General features: G+C 42.7%; 1 protein-coding gene and 1 long non-coding RNA gene across 3 annotated transcripts in view; one reads left to right on the plus strand and one right to left on the minus strand.

Annotated features, from left to right (window-relative positions):
• The first annotated feature begins 230 nt into the window (after positions 1 to 230).
• LOC110953535 (potassium/sodium hyperpolarization-activated cyclic nucleotide-gated channel 2-like) overlaps positions 231 to 27,061 on the plus strand; it is a 37,782-nt gene continuing 10,951 nt past the window's right edge. Inside the window, exons 1-4 of the mRNA XM_022197602.2 lie at positions 231 to 1,468; positions 4,460 to 4,883; positions 6,819 to 6,980; positions 17,512 to 17,730. Of these exons, the coding sequence (XP_022053294.1) occupies positions 279 to 1,468; positions 4,460 to 4,883; positions 6,819 to 6,980; positions 17,512 to 17,730 (1,995 nt within the window). The 5' untranslated portion in view covers positions 231 to 278. The remainder of the gene's footprint in view (positions 1,469 to 4,459; positions 4,884 to 6,818; positions 6,981 to 17,511; positions 17,731 to 27,061) is intronic.
• LOC110953539 (uncharacterized) overlaps positions 6,987 to 27,061 on the minus strand; it is a 56,637-nt gene continuing 36,562 nt past the window's right edge. Inside the window, exon 6 of one of the 2 annotated variants that reach the window (XR_007944223.1) lies at positions 6,987 to 8,617. This is a non-coding gene — a long non-coding RNA (uncharacterized LOC110953539). Of the gene's footprint in view, positions 8,618 to 20,639; positions 23,070 to 27,061 lie in introns of those variants that run through there. The other variant, XR_007944222.1, reaches the window with a different exon arrangement.

Genomic DNA, 27,061 nt, shown 5'->3' on the forward strand with positions numbered 1-27,061 from the left:
GCTGGAGGTCATGGACTGGATGAGAGGCCTCAGCAGCCTGGAAGAGCAGCATCAGCTAATAGTTTAATGATGTCTGATGCAGTCAAAGGCCTCAATTAGTTTGACGCTTAAGCATTTCTGACACGATGACTAGTGAAAATATAAGTGTAGTTTGCAAATAAGTCACGTCCAGCCCTCCCTCTCTCCTCGCTCCCCTCTCCCTCCCCTTTCTGCCCCTCTCCATCTCCCCTCTGTCTCTGATTGGCTTTCTCCAAACATAATTGGAGGCAAAATTTGATATGCTCAATGTCATGGACAGGAATGAGGTTTCACCGGCGTCTGCTGCCACCATGAAAAAGAAGGCGGTGGGCGGCAATGGATGCAGCCACATCAGCGCACCCAAGGCTGTCGCATCTAAATGCACAAGGAGCAACAGCGGACACAACTGTCTGGACTCCGGTTCTGCCGGCGCACCTTGCGGTAAGCAGCCCGGTGTGACGAGCAACGTCGTGATGGACGAGACGGAGGACGGAGAAGAGGAGTCCAAGTTTCAGCATCCGCGGTTGCGCCGAGCCGGGGGGAGCGGCAGCGGCGGAGGTGGAGGAGGAGGAGGCGGCGGCAGTATCAGGATGAAGAACTTTACGCCAGGAGGGGGAGCCGCGTCCTCGGCTTCCAGGAGAAACTCCAACAAGGAGCCCAGCCTTACGCACATAGAGGACGCTCCTGCCGCCCCACGGCCCACTGCTGCCTCCAGAGCTACTGAGACACCCTGTCCGGGCGATGCTGCCCAGCGCGGCGACACCAGCAGAGCATCTGGGGCGGAGGCGTCGGCATCAGCGGTCGCGGGAGAGGTTTTAAACGCGACAGCAGGTGATGCTTGCAACGGCGCCGCTCCAATTTCCAGCATGAAATGCAACAAGAACGGAGAATGCAGGAGGGACTCGGGTACCGGGAGCCTGCGCTCAATCATCTCCAAGCAGGAGAAGCAGACAGGGGGGTCGGGGAGAGCCGAGGACGGAGGCAGCGCCAAGCGAGGAGCCTGTAACTCGACCACCGCCAGCATGGACGGCTCGATCACGCCAGGCGGGTCCCTGACCGGGGGCCACGGTGGAGAGAGCGCAAACCCCGGCGCTACCCCGGTCTCCAGCGGTGTCCCTGAGAAAAAGGACTCCAAGGTGTCCTTCTCTAACGCGCCAAGCCGAAAAGCCTCATCCTCGCTGCATGGCCCGACTCAGACTCAGACCCAGCAGCCGAGGAACTCTGTCACTTTCCAGAAGCCGGAGGATGGACCGCCAATTGTGCCCGCCGAGGATGCGGAACCTCGGGGCAGCCAAGCCAGCTTCATGCAGCGGCAGTTTAGTAGTATGCTGCAGCCTGGAGTTAACAAATTCTCCTTACGCATGTATGGTAGTCAGAAAGCAGTGGAGAGGGAGCAGGAGAGGGTAAAATCAGCTGGAAATTGGATTATCCACCCTTACAGCGATTTCAGGTAAGAGCTGGAGCTGCCATTGGATGCACGTTGGAAGTCATGAGGGGCCCGTGAGGGTCCTCATTGTCACCTACAACTTACTTTAGAGTGAGTAGCCTAAGCACTCCCTAGGAACACATGCAGGGTTATTGTTCACAGCTACCGGCTGCTAATTTCTGCTTCCATCTCCTAAGATCCAATTTGTAGAGGTTTCAACCAATCCACATACAACGAGCTGCCGTCAACCCCGCAAACAACCTGTTGTCAGGCAAATCGACTTTAGCAAAGAGTGTCCTTTCAAGGTTGTAAACAAGTCTGTACAGTAGCATGTCTGGGATGCTCAACAAGCCAGGCCTGCTAATACAGCTCGACTTTTCGTTGCAGTGCGCGCACATTTAACAATGAGGACAGCGCTCCGACGCTGATTCTTGGTAATTTGAGACAGAGTTCTGTTTTTTGGAGGATCTGATGAATAATTGTTGTAGTCTGCTCTGCGACACGAGCCGTGCTGACAGGATGTAGGCTATGTGTGTGTGTCTGTGTGTGTGTGTGTGTGTGTGTGTGTGTGTCTGTGTGATGCACTCAGTAATGGAATGTCACCTTGAGCCAAGTGTGCGAAAACCTCAAGCATGCTCACTGGAGACACATCCGCCTGCACGGCTTCCCAGATCCTGCATTTTAATGACGGATCCGATCTGTTTGTCGCGCCTTTAACCCGGCTGGACATCCAGCAGCGATTTTGTCATTCAAATATTTCGTGAAATCCACGAGCCAAGAGGTGCTCCTCGTGACTGAGGCTGTGTGAGCGGTCTTTTATTCGACACGTATCAGTCGCTGAATTGTATTTGGGTCAGAAACCCAGCAGGTTTTTCCTGCCGGCTCGGTTTCAGCACCACAGGGAGTGGACAGCTCCCATCTCATTTGGAGTCGGCTCGCGCGTTTTGAGCGCTACCTTTAAACAAACCCACCCTCTTCCTCCTCCTCCTCTTCCTCTTCCTCCTCCTCCACAGCGCCATTCATGTTTGGCCCATTTGTATCACATAACGCCGAGTCAGTGGACCACTCAAGGCTAAACTTGAGACACACACTCAACAGCAGAGATGTAATTTGACTGCAGGTCACTTTGAATACCTTTCTGGGGTTTTTTGCCACGCAAACTCCCCACACGGTGTGGAGCCCTAGCTGCTCCTTCCTCCTGGTTCTTAATGCAGATTCATGCACCGTCAAAGTTGCCTCAGACATGAGGATCAGGGCGGTTATTGTTGTTCCCGTGGAGTGGAGGAGTCAGAGCTTGTTGCATAAGTCGCAGTGTAATGACTCAGCGCTGCACCTGTCCTGCAGAGAATCCTCTGACGGGCTCAAACCTCAGTACTTTTACTCCGTCCGTCCCAGCTGCCAGCCTGTCACATCACTGCTGGCAGTAAACAGTAAGACAGTGTCTCCCTGATACCTATGCACACTGTAAAGTCACTGAGAGCTCCAAATGTGGCCTTTAGATGATCCTCATCCTTCTAGTATGAGACCTCGACCCACTTAACCAGCTCTCCTGCAGTCCTGATACTTCATGACATTTCCTGGTTTTATGAGAATCATTACTAAGCCTGGTTATGAACTGATCAGAACATCCACAAGTGAAATAATGCTTCTCTTTGTGGTATCTCACACACCTCAGCTATACAGCATGATTTCCTTGTACTCTATCGGTTAGATTAGTTTTATCAGTACTTTCTGTGCAGCACAGTGTCACAGATCCATAATTAATCAATTTATGTTATTGGGGTTTCTTCATGATTTAGCCCAAAAAATAAGTAACATCACAATGTCGGTCCACATATCTCTTTATCCGAAACAAAATTAATTTTTTTGGTTTATATGTAGTACAAAAAATACAAAAGACATAACAGTTCGGCACAACACAGCCCCTCACAGATCCCTAATGAGACAGTTTGTGTTTATGTTACTGGAGTTTTATAACAGTTTCTTTATCAGGAGTCCAGTTGAGCCCAGAAAATGAGTAACATCACAGCGTAGATTAACACATCTCTTTATCTGTGAATGACCTGTTGGCAGACAAAATAAATTAAAGATATGTTTGTTTGTCCATAATGCAGATAACAGACAAAACATAAAGCTGCCAACAGTATTTTCTGTGCAGCACAGACCCTCACAGATCCACAAAATAATCCATTTGTGTTCATGTTATTGGGATTTTGTAACTGTTTCTTAATGAGAAATCCAAGCTCAGAAAAAGCCCCGAGTAACAACAAAAATAGGTAACAAACAACACCACATAACACATAAAACATAAACCATTGCCCAATTTGGCAGAATAACACATAGTTGCAAATAATAAGGGCCTCAGAGTCATGTATGTTGTGTTTTCATAAGGTAGAAAAGAGTAGAACAAAATGATCAAGACTTTGTACACATAGAACACTTAAGTGGAGCATTGTCAAAAAAACACAAGGATGAAAGCACCTCCTATCTGTTCACCCACCACTTAAGCATTCAAAATGCAGCCTAAAGAGCAAATTTAGTTCAAACATTAAACCTGGACCGCTCCAATAGTGGCTCATTTAGTTGTGTTATAAAAGTGCAAAATTTACACAAGCACTGGTTTAAATACATGTCAATCTTGCAGGGAAAAAAGTGAATCCAGCAGAATGTGTTCTTCTCATTATTCTCTGCATGTTCAGGCAGGCAAAATGTAGCTCCAGGACTTTGTTTACACTTTTCCGTCTTGAATTGGGAAGTCTCTTGTTGCTCTCGGCTTTCCACAGCAACTCCCGTTTCTTATCTGACTCTATTTTTGTCTTTTCTCCCCCCTCCCCCTTCCCCCACCTATACTCCACACACACACACACACACACACACACACACACACACACACACACACACACACACACACACACACACACACACACACACACACACACACACACACAACACACACCCATGTAAAAACACTGTCACGTACACATCCCGTCTACACACCACACGCATGCCTGCTAGGTTCTACTGGGATTTTACAATGCTGCTGTTTATGGTGGGCAACCTGATCATCATCCCTGTGGGCATCACCTTCTTCAAGGACGAGACCACGACGCCCTGGATCATCTTCAACGTGGTCTCCGACACCTTCTTCCTCATGGACCTGGTGCTCAACTTCCGCACTGGAATCATCATTGAGGACAACTCGGACATAATTTTGGACCCTAAGACCATTAAGAAGAAGTATCTAAAAACGTGGTTCATTGTAGACTTTATCTCCTCCATTCCAGTGGATTACATATTCCTCATAGTGGAGAAAGGGATCGACTCGGAAGTGTACAAGACTGCTCGGGCCTTGAGGATCGTCCGCTTTACCAAGATCCTAAGTCTTCTGAGGCTCCTGAGGCTCTCCAGATTAATACGCTACATTCACCAATGGGAAGAGGTAAGAACACACTTTTCGTGGTTGTCCCTGAGCAGATACAGCGTTATATTAACTCCTATCACAGGAAGAAACCACCCAGTGTAGTCAGCGATCAAAGATCACTGATTTGCCTCCAATATGCTGCTGCTGGCTCATGACCAAAGCAACAATCTGCCTCTCTGTCAGCTCCAAGTAGCCTTCACCTGGAGGCTCGGTATTAATGTTCTCACCTGCCACCTGGTGAGAAATATATAATGTCAGCAGGATGTTTGAGCTTTAACAAACGCTGCATTCTAATTACTGTTATTGTCACACAGCCCCCCACCCCCCACCCCACCCCTCTGTTTGACCTGCCAGTCCCACAGGTGGCATCAGGCAATCTAATAAGCAGCCTATTACCAGGGCAAACATAGTTAATCAATTAAGGCACCAGAGGAAGAGCAGGTGAGTTAGAGCGTGATGATAATATGAAGCACTAGGAGGCCATTGACTGTGATTATACAAGTCACTAAGTGTTCATTTAAAGCGAGTGGAAAGCTTAAGGAAGATGGTATTTCTGCAGAGACTTCAGAGGTGAAGAATGGGTGCTGTTGCTAGGTAGAATAACTCAACTAAGTGTCCCCAGCCCTGCCCTTCGTGGCAGCTCAGCTTTTATCCACTCTGTGAGGAATGCTGCACTTTTTTTTGGGAGGGTGCTGCTTTGGCTGCTCCTCACACTCTGTCCTAAGCTGAAGGAGAACAGTCCGGGATGCAGGAGGTCCAATGATGTCACAAGATCACTTGACTTTTCGCTTATGCCAGTATTGGCAGCCCGGTGTTGGCATTTTGCAGTCGTGAGCAGTGCAGTGGGGCTCGGCTGCTCACTTGACCTTTGGATAATTGGATTTCTGAAGATATGATGTGATATGCACACATAGACACACACACACAGTGGTGCATGATGGGAGGCGATACTCGCAATGCATGGAGAATGAGGGTGGAGATGAGACGCTGGCACGTGCAGACACGGCCCAGTTTGAATGCCAAAAAATCCGACAGCAACTTTCTCAACACCTGCGTCAGCCGCACTGTGTCCGGTACAGCGTCTCTCATCCATCTTCAGTGAAAAATGATGAGCACTTCCTCTATTTTGTCAGTTACAGATTGATAAAAACTGACAGTGAAAACCTCATAAAGGTTAAAGCTGCATTTAGAAAGATCAGTGCATGTGATTCATGTCCAGTCTCATTCCTCATCACTCCCATCACTGAGTATCACTTCTCTCCTCAGCCGTACTGAGTAAGAGATGACCTATTTCTTATTCCTTCAAAGTAGACATTATCAGACCTTCCCACATGTTTTACAATGAAGACTGCTGTAATTGCTGCTCATTTAGCCCTTTCACAGATTCTTGTTTTATTTGAGCAGGCATTAAGCTGTTAAGCAGCATGACAGTGTGCTTTCTTGGGGTCAGTCAGGTGATACATGATTGGCCTAAGTGACTGTCCAGTGGCTGAGGATGATTGATGTGTGAGACGACACAGACTATCAGTTGTTGAGGATCATGATGCTTCCTGTCCGTCACTCTGTGTGTGTGAATGTGTGCATGTGACGGCCCGTCTGTCTGCCTTGACAGCACGTCTTTGTGCCTGCAGGCTTGCGTGAGTGTTTTGTGTATGTGACTGAGCCGAACTTGCGATGACTGATGCTGTGTGTCCCCGTGTAACAAATGTCCTGCCTGCTCCTGCTGTGTTTGACGGGAAACTGCCCCCCCTCACCCCCCTACTCATAAATCAAACTTGGTACAGTCCAAAGCAGCTGAGTGGGAAGACAGTACTGCCACTAAGATATGAATTCAAAGTCTTAAGTATTTAAAAAAAAAAGAAAAAAAGCCAGGCCCAGATGCAACAAATTTTTTGTCTGCACATGTCTCCGCTCACTTTCAGCTCCTCTCCCTGTCTCATTCTCTTGCTTCAGATCTTCCATATGACCTACGACCTGGCCAGTGCAGTGATGCGGATCTTTAACTTGATTGGTATGATGCTGCTGCTGTGTCACTGGGACGGCTGCCTGCAGTTCCTGGTCCCCATGCTGCAGGACTTTCCCTCAGACTGCTGGGTGTCCCTCAACAAGATGGAGGTATGTATGAGGTAGTCGTGTCCATCCATACTGAGTTGATCACATCACCCCAGAGCTGGATGTGCATCTTTAATTCTGATTGTGAAAGAGCCAATCGTGGTCACAGAGTGTTGATTCAAGTGTCTGACCATCGTTAGAAAATATTGGCTAACTGCCAGTCAATATTTGCAAACATGACAAACTTCTTCTTGTTGTGTGCTGCAATAAAAAAACACTGTGCTTTAGGGAGGTAGTTGGAAAAAGCAAAACTGTGAATTATGACAAAACCTATTTTACACATCAAATGTGGCTTTAAAGGTGCTTGAGTGCGCAACTAAATATGTACAAGAAAGTTGTTTAATTCCCCTTGTCACTTCAGAGGAAACTGTGTGAGTTGTGATCAACGTCAAGTGATGCCATTTGAAGTTAGCAGATATCTGTTGCCGACTCCTCAGAACAGCTCAAAGCTACATCAGCCACTGTTAGCACAACACACCTGACTCTCTCAGGCCGGAAGCAGTTTTGCTTCTCATGAGCTCCGATTGGGGTCATGCGTTGCTGAACTGAAGAAGAATTCAAGTTTTTAAGCTGCAGTCAAATCAGACACCACCAGACGTCATACAACACAAGTCCTGCTTGACTCAGCTGTTCAGATTGATGGTGACATATGTAGCCGGAAGAATGTGTGGATTAATAAAGACAGTATAGCTGACTCTACTCAAAGACTGCCGATAAAGACAGCCAAACCCTCTGTGACGTCACCCATAGGTTTCTTGGACAGCCGTTTTGAAGGTCACTGTGGTGAATCTGGGTATCATCTTCTCGGCAGTGACTTACTCCTCCTAACTCGCGGCTAACGCCAATTGAACAAATACATGAAGTGTATGCAGCTACGCCATTAACTATGCATCACTTTAAGCCTTAATAGAATTTACAGGTGAAATATAAAAAAATTCACCCTAGTACAGTTGCCATGAACCCAAAAAAACAGCTATAAAGACACAAACCGGTTTTGTATCAGGCTGTAAACATGTTTATTTCTGCTATGAAGTCAGACAGTTTTGCTTGGCGGTCTATGCTGACTGATTCACTTTTGGAGTCAGCTTCATGTGGCCATCTGAGGAACTGCAGTTTTTAAACCCCAGAGGTTGATTTTTGGGCTTTATACAAAAAATGTCCGTGGTAAGTCTGACATTGTTGTAGGATTGTTTGAATACACTTTAAATGACCATAAAATAAACATTTATCCCTGTCAGACCATCTTTTTTGATATTACTCACACAAAAGTACTAAGACATCGGGGCTACAGAGGTATTAATCCTGATGTCATACTAATTATCAGGGAATTGTTTATGATTCAGATTTAGAATTGAAAATCTTCCTTTAAAGGGTAACCTATGATAAATGTACATCCTGATCAATTTAAAATGCAGATAAGGTTGGCAATGGAAGCTCCATATACCAGCACAGAGCACTGTACTACTTAGAAAACCTTTGTGAGCCTGAGTTATGTTTGTCGCAATTTTATTATGATGATTCAGAAGGAAAAGTGAGAATTTCTTTCAGACACATCAAATAATTCACTAATTCCTCACCTCCTACAGCAGCCTTCAGCCGTGCCAGACGTAGACAGCGAACACTGGTTGCCAGCGAAGGAGCTGTAAACAAAAAAAAAAAAAAGACCAGAGAGATTTAAGCACCTCTCGATCCCTCCGTGCCTCCTCTTCTGCATGGTGGGGCGATGACATGAAAGATAAAAGGGGAAAAAAAGAGGGAAAGGAGAGGGGGATATGGCCAGGCAGCTGGGCTCTTTGTTGCCATGTCTCTCTCAGAGAGATAAAAGCTGGTTGTTTATAGGTCTGTCTGTCAACCCAGCCTTTTACTGAGCGAGGGGAGACCACAGCAACCCAGACACAAGGCACAAGTCCAAATGGGGTTTTAAACAGATTGGGTCCCGCTCCGAGATGTTGTCTGGGTCGGCCACTACTGCTTGTAAATTTCAGATTTGAAGAATTTGCTCGGTGAGAGCAGTGAGCCCTGTTTTTATTGCTGTACAAAAGTAATTCTGGTAAAAACAAGTTAATGTGACGATGGGAGTAAATATCCTCTTTGCCATATTGATGAAAGGAAAGGGATTCCTCTTTGTTTAATGTGCCAGATGGAAAGCATAGTTTTACAGATGCTATTTTGTAGAGCTGGCTTATGCTGACAAAATCATATGTGTGTGTTTACTTAGAATGTCAATACTAATAATCGAGGACACTTTGGGTGAGATGAATCGTGCTTTCATATAATATTAATCAATATTAAGCTATGGTGACTTGATCACAGAAAAAAAGTACAATAAGTATGCGCTACGGTGGCAAAACTGGCAGAGCAGTTGCTGCTATCACTGAGCTAAATAAGTCATCGAAGTCCAGAAATCGAAGTCAATTCCAGGCTGGTCGGACCATTACTGCACGCCACTCCCCTGCTTTAACTCCCATTATCCTGCTATATTTCCTTCCTGCCTGTTTTCACTGAATGGCAAAATTGCAGTTAAAAAAACGACAATATTTTAGGTATAGCGAAACATGCAGATGTTTTGAGAGTATTTTTAACACTTCACACAAGAGACAGCGTGTCCTATGCCGTGTTGGTACACTGCAGAGTTGGAAGTCTAGGATGATGAAGTTTGGGGCTGACAGCCGACTGACTCCTCCAGTGTTCCCTCCCGCTGTATAATCAAAGACAGCCAGTCTCCAGAGAGCCGTCACTCTCAAACTAAAGGGCCACTTTGGCATAGTACAGGCTGCATACAGCCACCTGAGACCACCCCCCTATTGAGTGGCTGACAACTTGTAACATTAGCCATTGTGCTGCAGCCAGACCATCCATCAAGGCTCACACCCTACAGCGGCTCTGGTGGTGTGCGGCCCACAGGCAGGACCCATGGAGGGCGTTGAGAACACTTTGTGACTCTGGATGACATCCACTAACCAGTAATTGGATTCGGCCGAACTTGTACCACCTCGGGGAACTTAGTTTGTTTTAGCAGTGCTTCCATCTCTCTCATATGTGTTTGGCATAAGCTTTATGAAGCTTGACAACCACAAAGTTAATTCCCATGCTAGCATGCAGGTAGAGCCTTGCTGTGTCAAAGTACAGGGGTGACTGAGTAATAACAGTGACGGCAGTACTAACTATCAGACACTGGGTGTATAGTTTCAACACTGTAATTACAGCTGTGTGTGCACCCATCTCTCGCTGTAGCCTCATCACAGAGACGTCTCTTTCCCATTATCCCCCACTGCCATCAGCAGGAGGTGCTCTGCAGTACAGTGGTCTGCTTGCTTGGAGACGATAAGCCAGTAATCACTATGTAGGGTGCCAAATCACTTTATTTACACACCGCAATCAGTTTGACCAAACAACATTACAGGTTTGCGGCGTGAAATTTCAGATTTGATTTATCATACACAGTAGTACAGAAACAATATATGAACATGGAAAGCCAAAGCTGCTGTCTGACCTCTGTAAATACTAAGAGGTGTTTGTTTCCTGGCTGAGGAGAGAAAAGGATGTGATTATCTCAAGTCCCACAGGAACTCCAGTGTTTTCATTCTAAAGGTTCTCGCTGTGCTGATCACAAGCAAACGCTGCTAGTGAACTGTGAGATTAGTTATGCTGAAAACTACTCAAGCAGGGCTGTGCTGAAGGCAGAGTAACAGGTACTTTGTTACATATTGGCACAGTAAGAAGAATGACTCTGGCATCCCGACTGTAACTAATTCCCAAATACATGTATCCTGCCAATGCTCCAAATCTGTGGGCAATATTTCATTATCAAGTGTAATATTTCTCTGCTACCTAAGAATCTGAGCCAGTATTACTCCTTACTTTCTTATTCAAGTCTTAGTTTAGTTATTCTGTTTTTTAAAAATATTTTGTCGTACTTACATCTTACCGGTTTTTCGTAGCTGATGCATTTATTCTCATGTTATGTCATTTTGTTCTCTAAATAGTAAGAAAATTCCATCTAATCTCATCAAACAATCTCTGGTTCAGTAATGGTTTCCATAAGGGTGACCATTTAATGTGGGAAGAAAGTTTTCTCATAGATTATATTACGAGAAAAAGAAAACACTCAAAGCAAACCCAGTCTGCTGACGGCAGATTTGCAGATCATTGTCACCATCATCTTCTCAGATTTTACACATGAAGCTCAGGCTGCTGCTCACAGTTAAACAAATCTATTGTATAATGTCTTTTGTAGCCCTGAATCTCTAAAGTCTTATATTAATAAAAACATTTTAGGGACAAAGAGTCAGCATATGTTGGCCTCTGTATCAACATATACCTCGTCTCTTTTTGTCTGTCTTTCCCAGTTTTACCACTCCATCCTACATTAGTATGACAAATTGCTTACAAGTGCTCTTTGTACACCCGAAAACATTGTTATCTGCACTTGTAACTGCTTGTGCTGTGCAGGATTACAACAACATTGGCAGGACATTTAGGGAGATACACATATTTACTATCTGCCAAAGAGTTAAAAAACAGGATTAATGCCACTTATGTCTGTACTGTCAATGTGAAGCTATATTTAGGAGGTGGTTAAATTTGTCTCGCGCAGAAATGGGAGCTATGCGGAAACAGCTTGCTTTACAAAAGGTTAAAAATACATAAAACAAAGCCGCACAGCACCTCTAAAGTTCACAAATTAACATTTGATGTTTTTTTTGTTTAATCCCTGCTCAGACAGAAATGTAGAAATGACACGTTGAGGTTTCATGCTGCAGCTTGTCCCTGTTTTCAGTCTCGTAGCTGAGCTGAAGTCCTCCTTCTGTCTCTACTTATCCCACAGATATGAGACTGGTGTCTGGCTTCTCAGAATAAAATGATCTAAGCAGGCTTCCTATAACTGAAATCTCCAGTTTTGTTGTTAATTTGTGTGAGAGTTGAGTCACTCAGGGTACCTACACTCGACCAGGCAGCCATCACAGAGCGTCCACTTTTCTTTTTTGACCTTCCAGTGAACTGTCTTGGGAGGATGCTCTGCCTCCCACATTTAGAATAAACATTTCACCGTCCACCCTGCAGATTACAAAGAGACCACGCACACTGAGGCAGACGAGAAGAAAGGAATAAAGAGACAGAGTCAGAGAGGAAGCAGCAGACTGAGCTGACTGTACAATACCCTCAGATAAGCCATTGTAAACTAAACTGGTGGGTGTGTGGCAGGGCCAGTGTGTCGATTATCTTCTGATATTTGTCCAGCTTATCGGCCGTCCGACACATAGAGTTATTGGTCATTTAGTGCGATATAACTCCATTTTCCATTATCTTCTCAGCCGTGTCTCTGTTATTTCTTCCATCACTGCACCAGACACTCCTCCTAGCGATGCCAGCGGTGTGGCTCTGGGAATGACTCTGTTGATTGGTGTGTTGCTCTGTCTACTGCTTTGGTCTACTGTGGACATTACTGCTACTGGATGGTTAGCGGTTCAAGTTAGTGCAGACATTCATGGATCCTGAAAGATGAATCCTAATGATTTTGTCATCCTTCTGGTTTTCCTCTGACCTCACCAGCAGGATGTGTCACCATTCATCATGTGTTTTGTGCTACTTAGTAGGGCTGGGCGATATGGCCAAAAAATAAAATCGCGATTTTTTTTTAGTCATCTTGGACGATTACGATTTTAATCGATTTTTGTTGTTTCTTTGCGGTCTGTTTGCTATGGCTAGTGCTAGCCATGCCGCACTCCCGTAGCTGCGGGCACTCTTCCCATTCTTTAGGATGCCTCTGCCGGAGGTGCTGAAAGAGGTTAGTTGTGCTGCTACTCTTCGTTTTCACAGTACTTTTGCAAACCTTGCACATGACTGTAGTTTGCTCTGTGTCAGTCTTGTCAAAGCTGAACCACTTCCATATAATCGACGTAACATGAGGCCCTTTTTTCGCGACCAACTCTTCGTCTGCTGTTCCGTCCGCCATGACGGGGATGTGAGTGTTTTGGTGGGAGCAGATGAGAGGCGGAAGCAAACGCCAGTGCACAAGTCGTGAAAGGCAGAAGAAGAATCTGTATTGCTATATATTTAAGCTCGCCTCGATTTTACGATTTGGCAAATTTTCAAATTGTCAGGTTTTAAAAAGGCAAATTAATCGAATTAATTCGATTTATTGCCCAGGCCTACTACTTAGCTTCAGGAAATTAAAAAAACAAACTGTCAACCAGCACCACCAGTGGCTTCATATAATCTCACAAGTGACTTGTAATGTGTTATCAAGTAATGTGTATAAAAGCATTTACACTGTCAGCAGGACTTTTAAACATTAATCTCACTGTAAAAGAACAGTTTTTAATTTTAATATTTGGAACAATTTGCTGCTATTTTATAGGTAACTAATAACTTTAAAAAAGTACTCCTTTACACGTCAACCATAAAACAAGTAAAAACTGCAAATAATGCCCACATTAAAAATCTGTAGTTTTTACAAAGGATCATTTGTTCTCCTGAAACTTTGACCATAAAATTCCACAGTTTTTGCTGTATTTAGATCAGCAAAAATATAATTATTTAACAAATATTTGTATTTTTAAAGAAGAAATATGGAAACAATTTTGTAAACTGTTACTTTATATATTTTTACAGATTATCCACATTCTGTTAAATTACATGAAACATCTAGTAAAAATCACAGAAAAATAACATTAATTTTTTTTAACTGTAACAATAAAATACCAAAACTGTACATAACGTTTACATTGAAAAATGTATGTGCATTTTTTTTTACAAATAGTGAAAAATGTGACTGTAACTTCACACAGTTTTGCTGTATTTAAATCAGCTAAAAATGTCATCATTTTACAGATATTTGCAGTTTTTAATGCTACAATATTCAGTAACTAACACTCTTGTTGACAGACTTTCACACGTTTTAAATGTAATTATATTCTGAAGTGCTTCTTATCAGTCAGATTTTGTTTACAATAAGAATTACGTTATCTCAGTGCCGCTTTCATGGGTACAGAACAGTTCACCTTCACAGTTTCACTTCTTGAACTCACGTAACTTCCCTGCACGCGGCCACACTTTACCTTTGCATCCACATCTGAGGCCTCAGGCACAACAAGCCTGCAGCAGCCGATACAAAGAGGCATTTTAAGACACCGCTTGATAAATTTAAAGCCCCCTGTGTTATCAGTCAACTTCAAAAAGACTATCTGCAGCTAATGGAGACGCCGATTACCAACAAAGCAGCGGATAGTTCCCAAACTGAAATCTCCGGGGAGGGCTGTTGAGACTTATGAGGATATGGAGTCTCTCCTTCTCTCCTGCCTGTGCTATTTCAGAATCAAAGTGCTCATCGTTCATCTATTATTCAATCTGTTTCACTCCACTGTTTCTCTTTCTGTTTTCACATACAACATTTAGCCTCAGCCCACTTGGTGGAGCTATATTTATTTTTGGACTCTTGATTTTCCTCTGCTCATATGGAGAGATCCTTCTATCACTATGCGCCTTTTAATTTGTGTTGCTTCGATGATAACAGAAGACATGTGCTGCTCTGTTCTACCTGTGATCCTTTCCTCTCACATCTAATGATTACTTCCATAATTGATGAGAGTGTTACGGGTCTGATTATAAAAAAAAAAACAAAATTGAAAGGAAAAAAACATTTCCAGAGCCCAACAAAGTCGTTAAAACCTCAAATATTAATTTAGAATCATATAAATTAGAGTAAAGTAGCTAATATTCACAGGTGAGAAGTTCAAATTGTTGACACTTAACTTTCAGTTGACAAACATATCTTCCTTCTTTCAATCAGTTATACACTGATTTATAATAATATGCCATGCAGTAGTATATGTTGCTAGTGTTTGATTGTGCATCTCGTAAATGTTTCATATAAAATGAAGAAAATGTTCCATGAGTTGACAAAACCCACCTAATTCTGGAGCTAAATAAAGAATTAAATTCATAAATTTTTCAGAAAAATGCATTTACCCCTCCAAAAATGTTTTTATTTTTCCTGTAGTTATGTGAAATGAGCAGGAGAAGAGTTTCATGTTTTATAATCTAATACAGGGGTGAGCAAACTTTTTGGCTCAGGAGCCACATTGACTTTTGAAATTCGACAGACGGGCCAGACCAGCATCAGATGGTTGGAGATTGTGCAAACTAATATGAATTACATGTTAAAGACAATACTGACAAAGTAAAGAATACTCACATTCAGTTTCAGTGGGAACAGTGTTGTTGGTCACCCTTTTCTGCCAGTGCATCAAAGTCTGGTGTCAGTTTGGTTGTGGCAATTCTCGGGATGGATCTGAGGTGTTCATCAGTTAACTGGGATCTGTGGTGTGCTTTGTTGGTGTTCGTCACGTCTGCTCACACACGTAGGTAGATCCCAACAACACCAGCATCCTCTGTGCCATCTTACCAATGTTTGGAAACTTGGTTCCACTTAATAAAGCGTAAAAGTCATTCAGTGTTAAGGGAGCTAAACTTCTCCTTTAAGACCGAGTCACTCTGAAGATCGATCAGTTCCAACTGCAACTCCTGAGGTGCTGTTTCTGGGTCTTGTGACAAAGGGTCTATGGAGCAAAAGCTTTTTGGAGCCAATCCTAGTGGACAGTGTGATATTGCAAGTTTTTGACACTTCCGGGTGGGCTTCAATTTTGGAGCCAGATGCTACGTCCATCTTTATATACAGTCTATGGTGGTGGCATTGGAGAGTTTACACCACTGCTTTTTCCTCCTCTGGATGACCCAGACACCCTGTCCTACAGTCCTCTCCACATGTTTTCCCCTTCATGGATTCCATGGTCAAAAATTCCTCCGTTATCTTAAAATGTTCATTAATCCCTTTAATAAAACAATAAAAGCTGAGCAGTGTCTTTTATGTCATTACTTTCGTCCAGTGCTAATGAATACAGCTTGAAGGACTCTGCTTTTTCGTTCAGTGAGCTGGCCAAGTCTTCGTCGATTAGTTCAACACGGCTTGCAATTGCCTTTGCAATTTTGAATGCTAGCAAATAACTTGCCTTCGCACTTGACTCTTGAATCGTAGTTTGCAGAAAAAACGTATTTTGCTGAGTGTGTAAACTGGCTGCCAGCCTCTGAGCCGTGGCTGTCCGTTCTTGCGCTGACTGGTTGCTAGCGTAGTTAGCATGCTTCGTGGAAAAGTGCCGGCTGATATTGCATTCTTTAAAAACCGCAACAGTTTCATTGCAGATAAAACATACATCCTTTGAAAGGACTTCAGTAAAAAAATATTTAATAGTCCACTCCTTCTGAAACACTCGACACTCACTGTCGACTTTTCGTTTCTTTGATTCACTTATTGTTACAGCAGGGCTGAATGCCGTTGTGAAGTAGAAGAAGAGAAAATAAATCAACAAAGGTCACGTGTCTGGAGAGCGCCATCTAGTGGAGACAACAGAAACGTCGGGTACTGCAGGGGAAGGCCAAATGAGTGTGGTCTTTACTGTAATTTCATCAATTCTAATATTGACAAAATTATTTCGCGGGCCGGATTGAAAAGCCCAACGGGCCGTAGTTTGCCCATGCCTGATCTAATAAAAGTACAATAAAAGACTGCTAATGCGATTCTTTACAGTAGGTTATAGAGAGGATATATGTAGTTGATATTCTTTTCTATCTGAGTGCGACCTGATGGTGTGTTTCTCTCTGTCTGAATGTATGAGGAACCCTGATGGAAGATGATGTTTTTTGTGCTCTTGAAAGCAGATTTTTAGGATGCTGTTTTTAGCTCCCATTCACAGGAGCTTTCATAATGCACTTTCATTACACAGGCAACTGCGGGAGTTTATCTGGTAGAAACAAAATAAATTACACACAACCAAAAATCTCAGTTGCTTTTCTACTTTTGGCTTTTTCTTGAATGAATGGCATCGGCAGTGTGCTCAGGCAGAGGTCACTGAAGTCACCACTCAGTGCTGCTGGAAGAAAAGAGGAGAAACAAAGGAAGCTGGGTGGACAGAAACATCGGTCCTGTTGAGTTTGTTGCTCAGTCATCTGCCTCTTTAGTGACAAGGTGTTCCTCAGCACAAAGCTACAGCAAAATATCGCTGAGGCTTTATTTACATTAATGAAATCATACCGAGTGATCAGTGCATGTTCTCAAAGTGGTCGCAGATTAATGCCTCGAGGTGTCTGAGCAAGTTCCAGCCGAAGGTTTCTCCCTTCATGAATCTCCACAAGCAGCCTGGTGACCGCTGGCTGGCTGTCATCGTCTGTAGTAGATTCCTATTCACACTGCTCTGAAAGGGCATATTTAATGACCTCTCATTATCATTCCCCTCTGAGGAAATAATTTCCAAACCGTCTCTACTTTACTGATTAGGCCTCGAAGGATTCCCCGATGTTGTTTCCACTTCCTCCCCTTTCCTTTCAAATACAACTCCGTCCCTGGAGTTCTCATTTGTATAAGTGTTTTTCCATGACCTCCCTGTCCCCACAGCTTTTCTTCTAGTTGCCTTCTGTCATCTTTTTATGTAGCGCTGATGTTGTTAACTGTTTGTTCCCCCATCTTTTCTTCCCACAGAATGACACCTGGTCTGAGCTCTACTCCTTTGCTGTCTTCAAGGCAATGAGCCACATGCTGTGCATCGGTTATGGCCGTCAGGCCCCAGAGAGTCTATCAGATATCTGGCTCACCATGCTGAGTATGATTGTAGGAGCCACTTGCTATGCTGTTTTCATTGGCCATGCAACAGCTCTCATCCAGTCCCTGGACTCCTCCAGACGGCAGTATCAGGAAAAGGTGAGGAAACAACTCTGTCCCATGTTTTCAACACTGTTTTTCTATTAAAACTCCTTAACCAGCTGAATTCCCACGAGGTTCTGGGCAGCTCATATTTTTACTCACTGTGGGCTCATTTTTCACTGCAATATAAAGTCCTGCACCTCTCTGGAAACCACATAACCGTTGTTTGAAGTACAGTTAGATCGAAATAGACTTTTCGCAATGTGACAAAGATATACTGCCATAAATCTAAAAATAGATTATGATGGAAATTGAGGTGTTTTGGTGATCTATTTTGAAAAATTTATTTAAAAAAAAAAGAAATAAGCACGTGCAAATGTTTTCCAAGTGCCACAGGTGTTACCTTTACTAGAAAAAAGGGGACTGTCCGCAGTATAAATATTTTACACCTTACATTATTAATTTGTTTCCATACAGTCTGCAGTTTAGCCCGGTTCAGTCACATGACTGTCGGTAGCAGCTGAGTCACTAATGGCTTTACAACTGCACCAAGCAACACAGGATTTTTTTTTTTTTTTTTTTTACAGAATCTCTTTAGAACAAAAGGTATTATTTACATTACTAATATAAATAAAGTGAATTTAATGGAATATAAAGATTCAAGCTTTGTTGTTTCTCTTTCGGGGCAAGTTTTAACATTTGGGAATGCACTTATTCACCTACTGGCAAAGTGTTTTCTGAAGGTAGCAAATTCATGTACCAACCCTTCTAATAGCGTAAGTTTATACATTATATTACACATCTCCTTTGTTTATTCTGTTGTTTAATTTGCTGCCAAATGAAACTTAAATGAATCATCTCTACACTGCAGTTTTTGGACAGATTTAATTGATATATGAAAAGTTAAGTTTGATCACGACAAGCCAAATTAGACGTATACTTCTCTATTCTGTCCCAGCCTTTGTTCTTAACTAAGAAAATGACAGCATGACACAGACATACATGGTTGATAAATGATGCAACAAAAGGTTCTCCACATATATTTTTAGGTTTAAGTGTTTTGAAAGGTCATGTGGATGAAATAAATGTTAGCACATGTTTAACAAAGCTTGATAAAAGGCTCCAAAAACTCAGACTGACATTATATCTTATTAATGAAGCCTCAAAAGATATTGATGTATGAGCGTCTCTGTGTCCTTACCAAGGTCTATTTATAGTTGATGACAGAATTATAGTGTCACAATACCTCACATATTGAGTAATGACTTCATTGAGTTCCTCACAGTGAATTTTACAGATGTTAAATTTGGGCTCACTGATATCAGACAATACTCAGTACTGTGTCTGCTGCTGTGTTGAGTTTGTTGTGGTGTGAACAGCATGTAGAAGGATAAAGTTGGATGTGTGGCAGCACAGCATTGTTGTACTCAGTGAGCCTGACAGTGCGGCTGAAGAGCTCCTTCAGTAATCATTTTTAAAATTCTCTCATTAACACGTGCCGCTTTGTTCATCTTTGGCTGCGGCTGAGTTTGCATTTTTAAACATTTGTTGCTGATTAAACGTAAATGTCATGTAACATCAGTTATTTATCTCCAAACAGGGCAGGATTTCTAGGGTATATTTTTAAATGAAAACCTGCAAACACGTGGCGCAACTGCAGTGTGGCATCAATGAACACCAAAGCGTTCACATCATGACCTTAACCAAGCACCACCGACCACTACATGCACTGTCATTATTGTTTGACTATCGGACATCTTTGGCAGCAGAGATGTGCATCAGAGCGGTGCTGCAGCAGTGGCCTGTGGTGGTAGCAGCACAGCCGCTCTGTTTCCAAGCAGAGTCTTGCTGGCTGGGGAGCAGGGGGAGTGCTGCTGGCGCTCAGCAGCCAATCAGAGGCTGCGGGTGTGTTTGGCCAGGTAGAGCCACGTTGCCAGGGGCCGGGCGTGTGTGTGTGTGTGTGTGTGCGTGTGTGATATGATGTCCCCTTGGGCAGCAGCAGAATTGATGAGGCAGCAGACCTGTGTGTCCTGCCAATGTCATCCTGAAGGTGACGTAAGCAACCATGGCTGCCTCCCTCGCTTATTCTCTCCCCTCCCGATCACTCACTCACTCACTCACTGGGTCTCACTCCACCTGCACTCTGTTTCATCGCTTATGCATCTTTAACTATCCCACTTCACATGATCTCATCCACCCCCTCAGTTCTGATCCCCTCCACCACTTAAATATCTCCACCTGATTTCCTGCTTTATCTCCCTCTTAATCTCCCTCTCTTTCTCTCTGTCCTCACCTCCTGATCTAAATTTCTCTCCACTTATTTCCTCCTCTTCCCCTCTCTCTCTTCCTCTATCCTTTCTGCTGGTGGTGTCCTTGAAAGGTGCAGTGCTACTGCTAACAGGCTGCTACAGGGAGCAAACTGAGGGGGAGGGGAAAACCTGTGGGAGACGGAGTCCTGGTGCACTGCAAGATATTTGAACACTGTGTATTTCATATCATTTGCAGTGTTTTTTTTGTTGACTTGCTCATCTGGCTAGCATCGTGTGTGTGGAAGGCCCCGTAGGATTTAGTTTGTGCTACGTGGCAGGACACTTGAGTACAAATCATGTCCAATAAATGGTTTAGAAGACCACCATTCAGCAATTTGAGTGCTGACTGGAGCTCTTGTTTTCACCATTTGTCCTGGATGATGGAAGTTAAAAGGGCTAAAGAGAAGTCTATTGTGTTTCATCTGGAAGAGGTAGTTTTTGTCCACAGAGGGGTCACTACAGTGTGCAAGCTGCCCAAAAAAGAATCAATCATTCATACACCTTTTTTCCTGTTTTTTAGTTTTAAATATCGGCGATCAATGACAATAAACTGAAGTCTTACATATTTAAGAGCTGCAATGAGCTGTACAAGTTTGTCTAATCCTCAGACAGCCTGTATTTTTTGTTCAGTTTAAGGATAAACTTCAGAAACATACGTGCTTTGACATCAGAAATTTATTCATGATTCTGTGTGTATTCACTAGTATTTAGCCATTTTTCTAATACGTCCTTCACCCATCCCAGAAGACGGAGTATTTCTGCTGAGGGCAGGAAAGCGCCTTTCCCTCGCACCCCCCTTTTCTGACCAGTTGTCAGATTTTTTTTTCCTTGCAAAGTTTTTTTCTGCTGCTTTGCGGGGATTAGTATTTGAGCTGAAGACGTGTTTATTAAAAAAAATGCACAGAGCAGAGAAGTGCCAGCCATGCCAGTGTGGCTGATGCTGATGCTGCTGGGGGAATTCGCCATGCCTCCAGATAGGACTGTGAGTGACATTTTTATCATTTGGAGAGTGTTAGCAAAACAAGTCTGCTGGCAGTCTGCTACAGCCCCCAGTGTGGAATCAAGCTCGCATTGTGTGGAGCTTTCCGTTTCGGCCCAGAAGTAATGTCGGAGTCACAATTCACACAGGTTAAATTTAGGGAGAATTTGGCTTGGTGGCTTTGGAGCAGAGACCTATGAGTTATTTATACACAGTAGCAGCACACGGTGACACATAGCAGAGGGGCAGATACATAAAAGTAGCTGCCTTACTTGTACCGCCCTCTGTAGATTTAGATTTAATACAATGAAAATGATGCAGGTGATGAATTTGGGAATTCATGACTAGAGATGATGACATCTGACTGTGAGCTTATGGAGGTTTATCTGACCACCATGCTGCCTTAATTGTTCATCTCACACGCTGGCGTTCAAAGAAAGTGGCCCTTAAAATTGTATAATAACCTGAGTATATCTTAATATGTCTTACAGATTGCATCAGATAAGATTGACACTCGTAGGTGATGTTGTAATATTGCATCAGCCGTTACTTTATAAAGCACACTCTGCAAGAGTTCCTGGCTTGTGTCAGCATGGTTCTTTTTGAGCTTTTCCATTTAAAATTACAAACTGAAGCAACTCAAGGACTTTTGATAACACTTTCTGGAACAAAACGTTTGTACAAAGGTTACAAAAGCACATTTCAAGATATATTAGTTACCTTTGCTTTAACTAATATCTTTAATAAATGTTTAGTTCACACATCAATTTGTAATGCTTGTCATAAATGTAACTGGGATTGCAAAAAAAAAAAAAGGCTAAAAATGTGAAACTCCGTATAAGTGATGCACTGTCTTTGATGAAAAGTGTGCATTTTCATCGTCCACAGTTTGATTTCTGTCCAGGGAACCTTTCTTGCATGTCATTTATCGTTCTGTCTGCACCAAAATGCCAAAAATGTGTTGTTTGGCCATTTGAAATCATATCATGCATCATTCTGTGATTCCGACGTTAACCCATTTTGTGTAGAACTATGCAAATTCATTAGAAAATGCATCATTAAAAAGCCCCACACACTCGTCATCCAACAGGTCTTTTCACTTATTTTATCTAATTAAACTCGTCTAATACTGTATTCACACAGGGTCAGCCAAATGTGAAAAAACAAGCAAAAACTGTCATTAATCTAACTTAGGAGTGTTGATGCATTACTGCTGGATAGCACTAACAAGCCTTGTAGTCACACCATTTAAACAGCCACATGAGCTACTTTGTGGTGTCACATATTAATGGTGGTTCATTAACAAGTGAAACCAAAGACAAACAATGCACAGATCCTTTTAACTGGGATGAATCTATTGTGTTTGTGTCAGGAAGAGACCACATCAATGCTGTGGTTAGTTACGCTTTCAGCTCTTTTCAAAAGAAGGAATGTCTAACTCAGACTAACTGCAGTTCATCATTATGCTCTAACAATATGACATGAGTGCAGCATGAGGACCGTGTGAGCATTAGGTGCTATTCTTGATCGATGCTGCTACTTTTTTTTTTTTTTTTTTTTTTTTTTTTTTACATCTGTTAGAGTGCAAGACAAGACACGTTTATCATTATAATAGGTTACTGAAGTTTGTTCTAATTTGCCAGAATAAGTGAAAACTCCTGCGTCTGCGTTCAAGGCCTTTAACAGTCACTTGTTATGATGTGGTCTGACTGGACTTTCCTCTCAAGTCATTTCTGTTTGAGAGTGACACCATGGATGGATTATACAAACTGGATTCCGGGCTCAAAGATGCTGCCCACTCATCGCAGAGATAAAAAAAGATTTGTATCCAAAAAAGGAAAACAAAACATCCCTAATGTGTATTGTGCAACCAACATGTGGGGTGAGTTGCACAATCCATGGTGTATGAGCTTCCATTCAGTCTTTCAAGTCCTTCCAATTCGCAGCATTTTTCATCTGAAGGTGCTCCACAACATAAAATCAGATCATTATAAAATTATAGAGAAAACTCAACAAATCCAAAGATTCCTTGGGAAAGCCTTTGGGAACAGTGGTAGGTTAAAACTCAACTACCAGGCTCAGGGAGGGTGGTGATCTGCCTCAATCAACTGGGGAAAGAGTAAAGAGAAAAACGAAAATGTAAGAAGGTAGAAACGGACAGACAATGCATGAGAGAACAATAAACGGTGATAAGGTTGGTGAGGCCAGAAACCACGGATCAGAAACATGTTGGTCCACAGCCAGAGATACCTGCAGAGAGGACAAAACACAAACTGCAGGAGATAGAAGACACAAAGTTAGCAACATGCAATGGTGACATAAAAGTGTATGGAGAGAGAAAGAGACAAGAGTAGAGGAGAGGTGCTCAGTGCATCATGCTAGTCCCCCAACAGCCAAGAGACCTACAGCGAAATATCTAAGTGATGGTTCAGGCTTACCTGTGTTAGCCCAAAACTGTAAGATTTTACCAAAAGGAAAGTTTCAAAGTCTAATCTTAAGAGTAGAAAGAATGTTTGGCTCCTGAATCTAAACTAGGAATTGGTTCTACAGCACAGAAAACTAGTAACTGAAGGCCCTTTCTCCTGGAATCTCAAAGAGCCACATGTAAGCCTGCATTGTGCTCTGTTCTGATAAGCTGGTACTGTGAGATCTTTAAGAGACACTGGAGCTCGGTCAATAAGGGCTTTGTATATGACGAGAAGAAGTTTAAATTTGATACTGGATTTTACAGGGAGCCAATAAAGTGAAGCTAATATGGGAGAAATATGATCTGAACTCTGGCTGCAGCATTTTGGATCAACTTGAGGTTTTTCACATAGTTATTGGAATATCTGTAAGATATTCTTTGCATGAAGTATTTGTTATTTTAGTCTAACCTAGAATACCAAATGCGTGGACCAGTTTTTCAGTATCACTCTGAGATAAGATGATCCTCATTTTGACAGCATTGCACGGATCCTTGACACTTGGTTTTTATGTGATTTAAAGGACATGTTCTGGTCAAAAATAACTCCAAGTTTTCTCACAGTAACACTGGAGTTTAAGGCAAAACCATCCCTAATGATTAAACATTGTGTTTGTGAGATGTTTAAAGCCAGATACAATAACTTCAATTTTGTCTGAATTGACAAAACGCTGGAGTTTATGTCTTCACAGCATGCTTGAAGTTTGAGTAACTATTTAGTTTTATTCAGCTTCATAGACACTGTAGTTGAGTGTCATCTGCATAGCAATGATAGGTTTACGTAATGTTTCCTCATATTTTAGTGTCAAAGGAGCATGTATGAGGAAAAAAAGCATTGGTCCTAGTACACAACCCTGTGGTCCTCCATAACTAACTCATGTGTGTGCATTGTTTGATAGTCATAAACGTGAATGAGCTGGAAAAAGATGATTTAAACCAGCTTAATGCAGTTTCTTTAATTCCAATGACATGTTCCAGTCTCTGTAATAAAGTGTTGTGATGATCTGTATGAAAAGCAGCACTGAGATGCTGAGTCATGATGTCAGATCGAGGTTAGCCTCTGCTCCATTAGATGCAGTAACTAAAAGCAATTTCTAATTCACCTTTTCTGTCATCTGCTACTGTGAAAAAATAAATACAGCATGTTCCTGTGGATTTCTGTCCATATTCTAAGGATTAGTGCTATATTTGCCATAAAAAAATAGAAACTTTGGTGAGTTAATGATTGCTAAAAACTACAGCCCCCATGAAGCAAACCTACATATGTGGTAACATTACTTAGTTTTGTCTATATCGCACATCAATGGTCTCTTCTGAAGTAATTTTCTAACTTATCTAGTTGTAATCTCTGAAGTGTAGAATCTATACTTCTGTATTGATGCGTGATCAGTTACACAGCAGCCACATTAAAAACTGTTTGTGAAGCAGTTTTGTTGTGAAGCCCGAATTACATTTGTTGTGAAGATTTTGGATGCTTTTCAAAGGTCTTTTATCCAGTCAAATATTTTAACTTCTCATAGGATGCAGAGCAAGAGCATACACAAGAGTAGGACCCTTAAACTGGAGCAGCTAAATGACATTCAGCCATCAGTCATTTTATCATTTACTCCTGTGCATTTCCCTCCCTGCCAAAATGTGTACTGTGAAAAATGTCTGTAATTATTTATAATTATTACAGCTTTAAAATAATTATTTAGAGCATTACAAATATTTCTGAGTCATTTCTTTGTTCTACTACACGTGTATACCGAGAAATTTGCAAATGATTTGAGAAAAAATTGCAGTTTCTGATTTTGTACTTTGCTTTTTTGGTGACAGAAGCTTCCTTTGGTTTACACTGAGAACATGGATTGAGCCTCTGAGACATGCAAAAGAACACAGTATACTCATTTACTGTAACGCTACACAGGTACACGCTTTGCATCGATCATCATCTCCTAATGGCCTCTCAGGGTTTTACATTAAATCAGCTCTAACCTGAGTCAGCAAGACAGAGAACAGAGAGTGGTTTGAGCTCGCTCTGTCTAGATGTGGCCCGGGACAGTGAACAAGGTTGTTTTTTTTTAACTTTATCCTCCTCCTCTTCTTCCTCTTTGTACCACTACTACCATCAACAACAATGATCTGTCTTCCTGTAGTCAAACAGCTTGTCACTGATCGCTCTAATTATCCAAAAGCAGGCTGGCTTGGCAACGATAGTGGCCAAAGAGATTCCTACACTAACGGCTACAACTAAAACTGTGTGTCTTTAGTTGTGCCAGATGATATTCATTGCTCTTGTAAAAAAAAAGAAAAAAAAAATGTGTCTCATGAGCAAACCTTATCACCCAGTCTCCTGTGGCTGTCGCTCCCTTTGACTGAATTATAAAATTTCCTGTATTTCCTTAGAAGCTTCATTTCATTTAATGAGACTTTGTAGTGTGTGAGACCCCACAGTGTGTTGTTCCTCCCTCTGTACACATCTCTGAATTGAAGACAGACAAGACAAGCTCTGACTTACCGCTATCAGATCTTTCTCTCTTTGGCGAATGTGCTTCATAATGTAATGAGGCGATTTAGCAGGGAATGAAGTGAATGAATTATACATCCACATAGCCGTTCGGGATGAACCTGAATTAGAATTTCCAATGGAGAGAAGTTGTGGGATGAATGGGCGGGAGGCAAACTGAAAGACGAGGATATGAGAGGAAGGAAAAGGCTGACGGGTCAGTAGTTAATGGGCTTAAAAATGGAAAAATGTAATCAGCGTCAAAGACAAAATTTTCTTCTGAATGACAAATAAGACTTCCCAAACAGCAGCTTAGATGACAAAATGTCAGTGGAGCGTTTTGTTGCCGTATACACTGTCATCAAAGTGCCACAGAAAATGGCTGTCATTTTCGCTCTCATTTGGGTGTTTGTCAGTCCCCTCTGGGTGCTGTGACGCAGCGTCCAAACGCTTGTTCCTCTCCTCGGTGACACTGGAAAGATTTCAGGTTGGTGATGATCGATACAGCACACTGTGACATGGCACTCAAAGTCAAGTCATTAGGCTGAATGCCACCATCTAAGTTCAATCGGAAAGGCTTTAGCTGCCTCGTCTGCTCAGTCTTAGCTGAGTCACAAGCTGCTGGAATGAGTTTCACGCCGAACCACAGCTGCTCGGTCACGTCTGTGAGGTTCTCCCTCGCTGCCAGATCACCCCACACCTACACTTTCCTCACAATCATCACTTCTGTTCCACGAACTGCAGTGTTAGCATCGGCATGTCAGGTAAAGACTTGTGACACAGGGTCATGTCTTCAGGCTGCTCTCCATCTGTAGATGTCAGGAAGCAAAGTCGCTCACGCAGGTGAGACTCGGAGTTGTGTAACTCCATCAGAAGAGCTGTGCAGCTGCTGCACCCCACCAGGCTTTTTCTTACATAGTTGCTGAATAATTCAAATGTTGCATGTTTGGATTATTTATGTTTATGTTATATTCCTGAAGGATGCTCTGTGGATATCAGTCAGAAGTTTGCATTGCCTTTTCTGGGCAAAGTGGCAGTGCTTTTCTCTGCCTTCTCTGCAGAACAATCTGCTGTCATGGTAAAGCAACTTCCCTTCTGCAGAAACAGTGTGGTGTGACTCCAGAGGGTACCATTAACTTACACCGCCG

Source organism: Acanthochromis polyacanthus, chromosome 9, assembly GCF_021347895.1.
Source record: "Acanthochromis polyacanthus isolate Apoly-LR-REF ecotype Palm Island chromosome 9, KAUST_Apoly_ChrSc, whole genome shotgun sequence".
NCBI lineage: Eukaryota > Metazoa > Chordata > Actinopteri > Pomacentridae > Acanthochromis > Acanthochromis polyacanthus.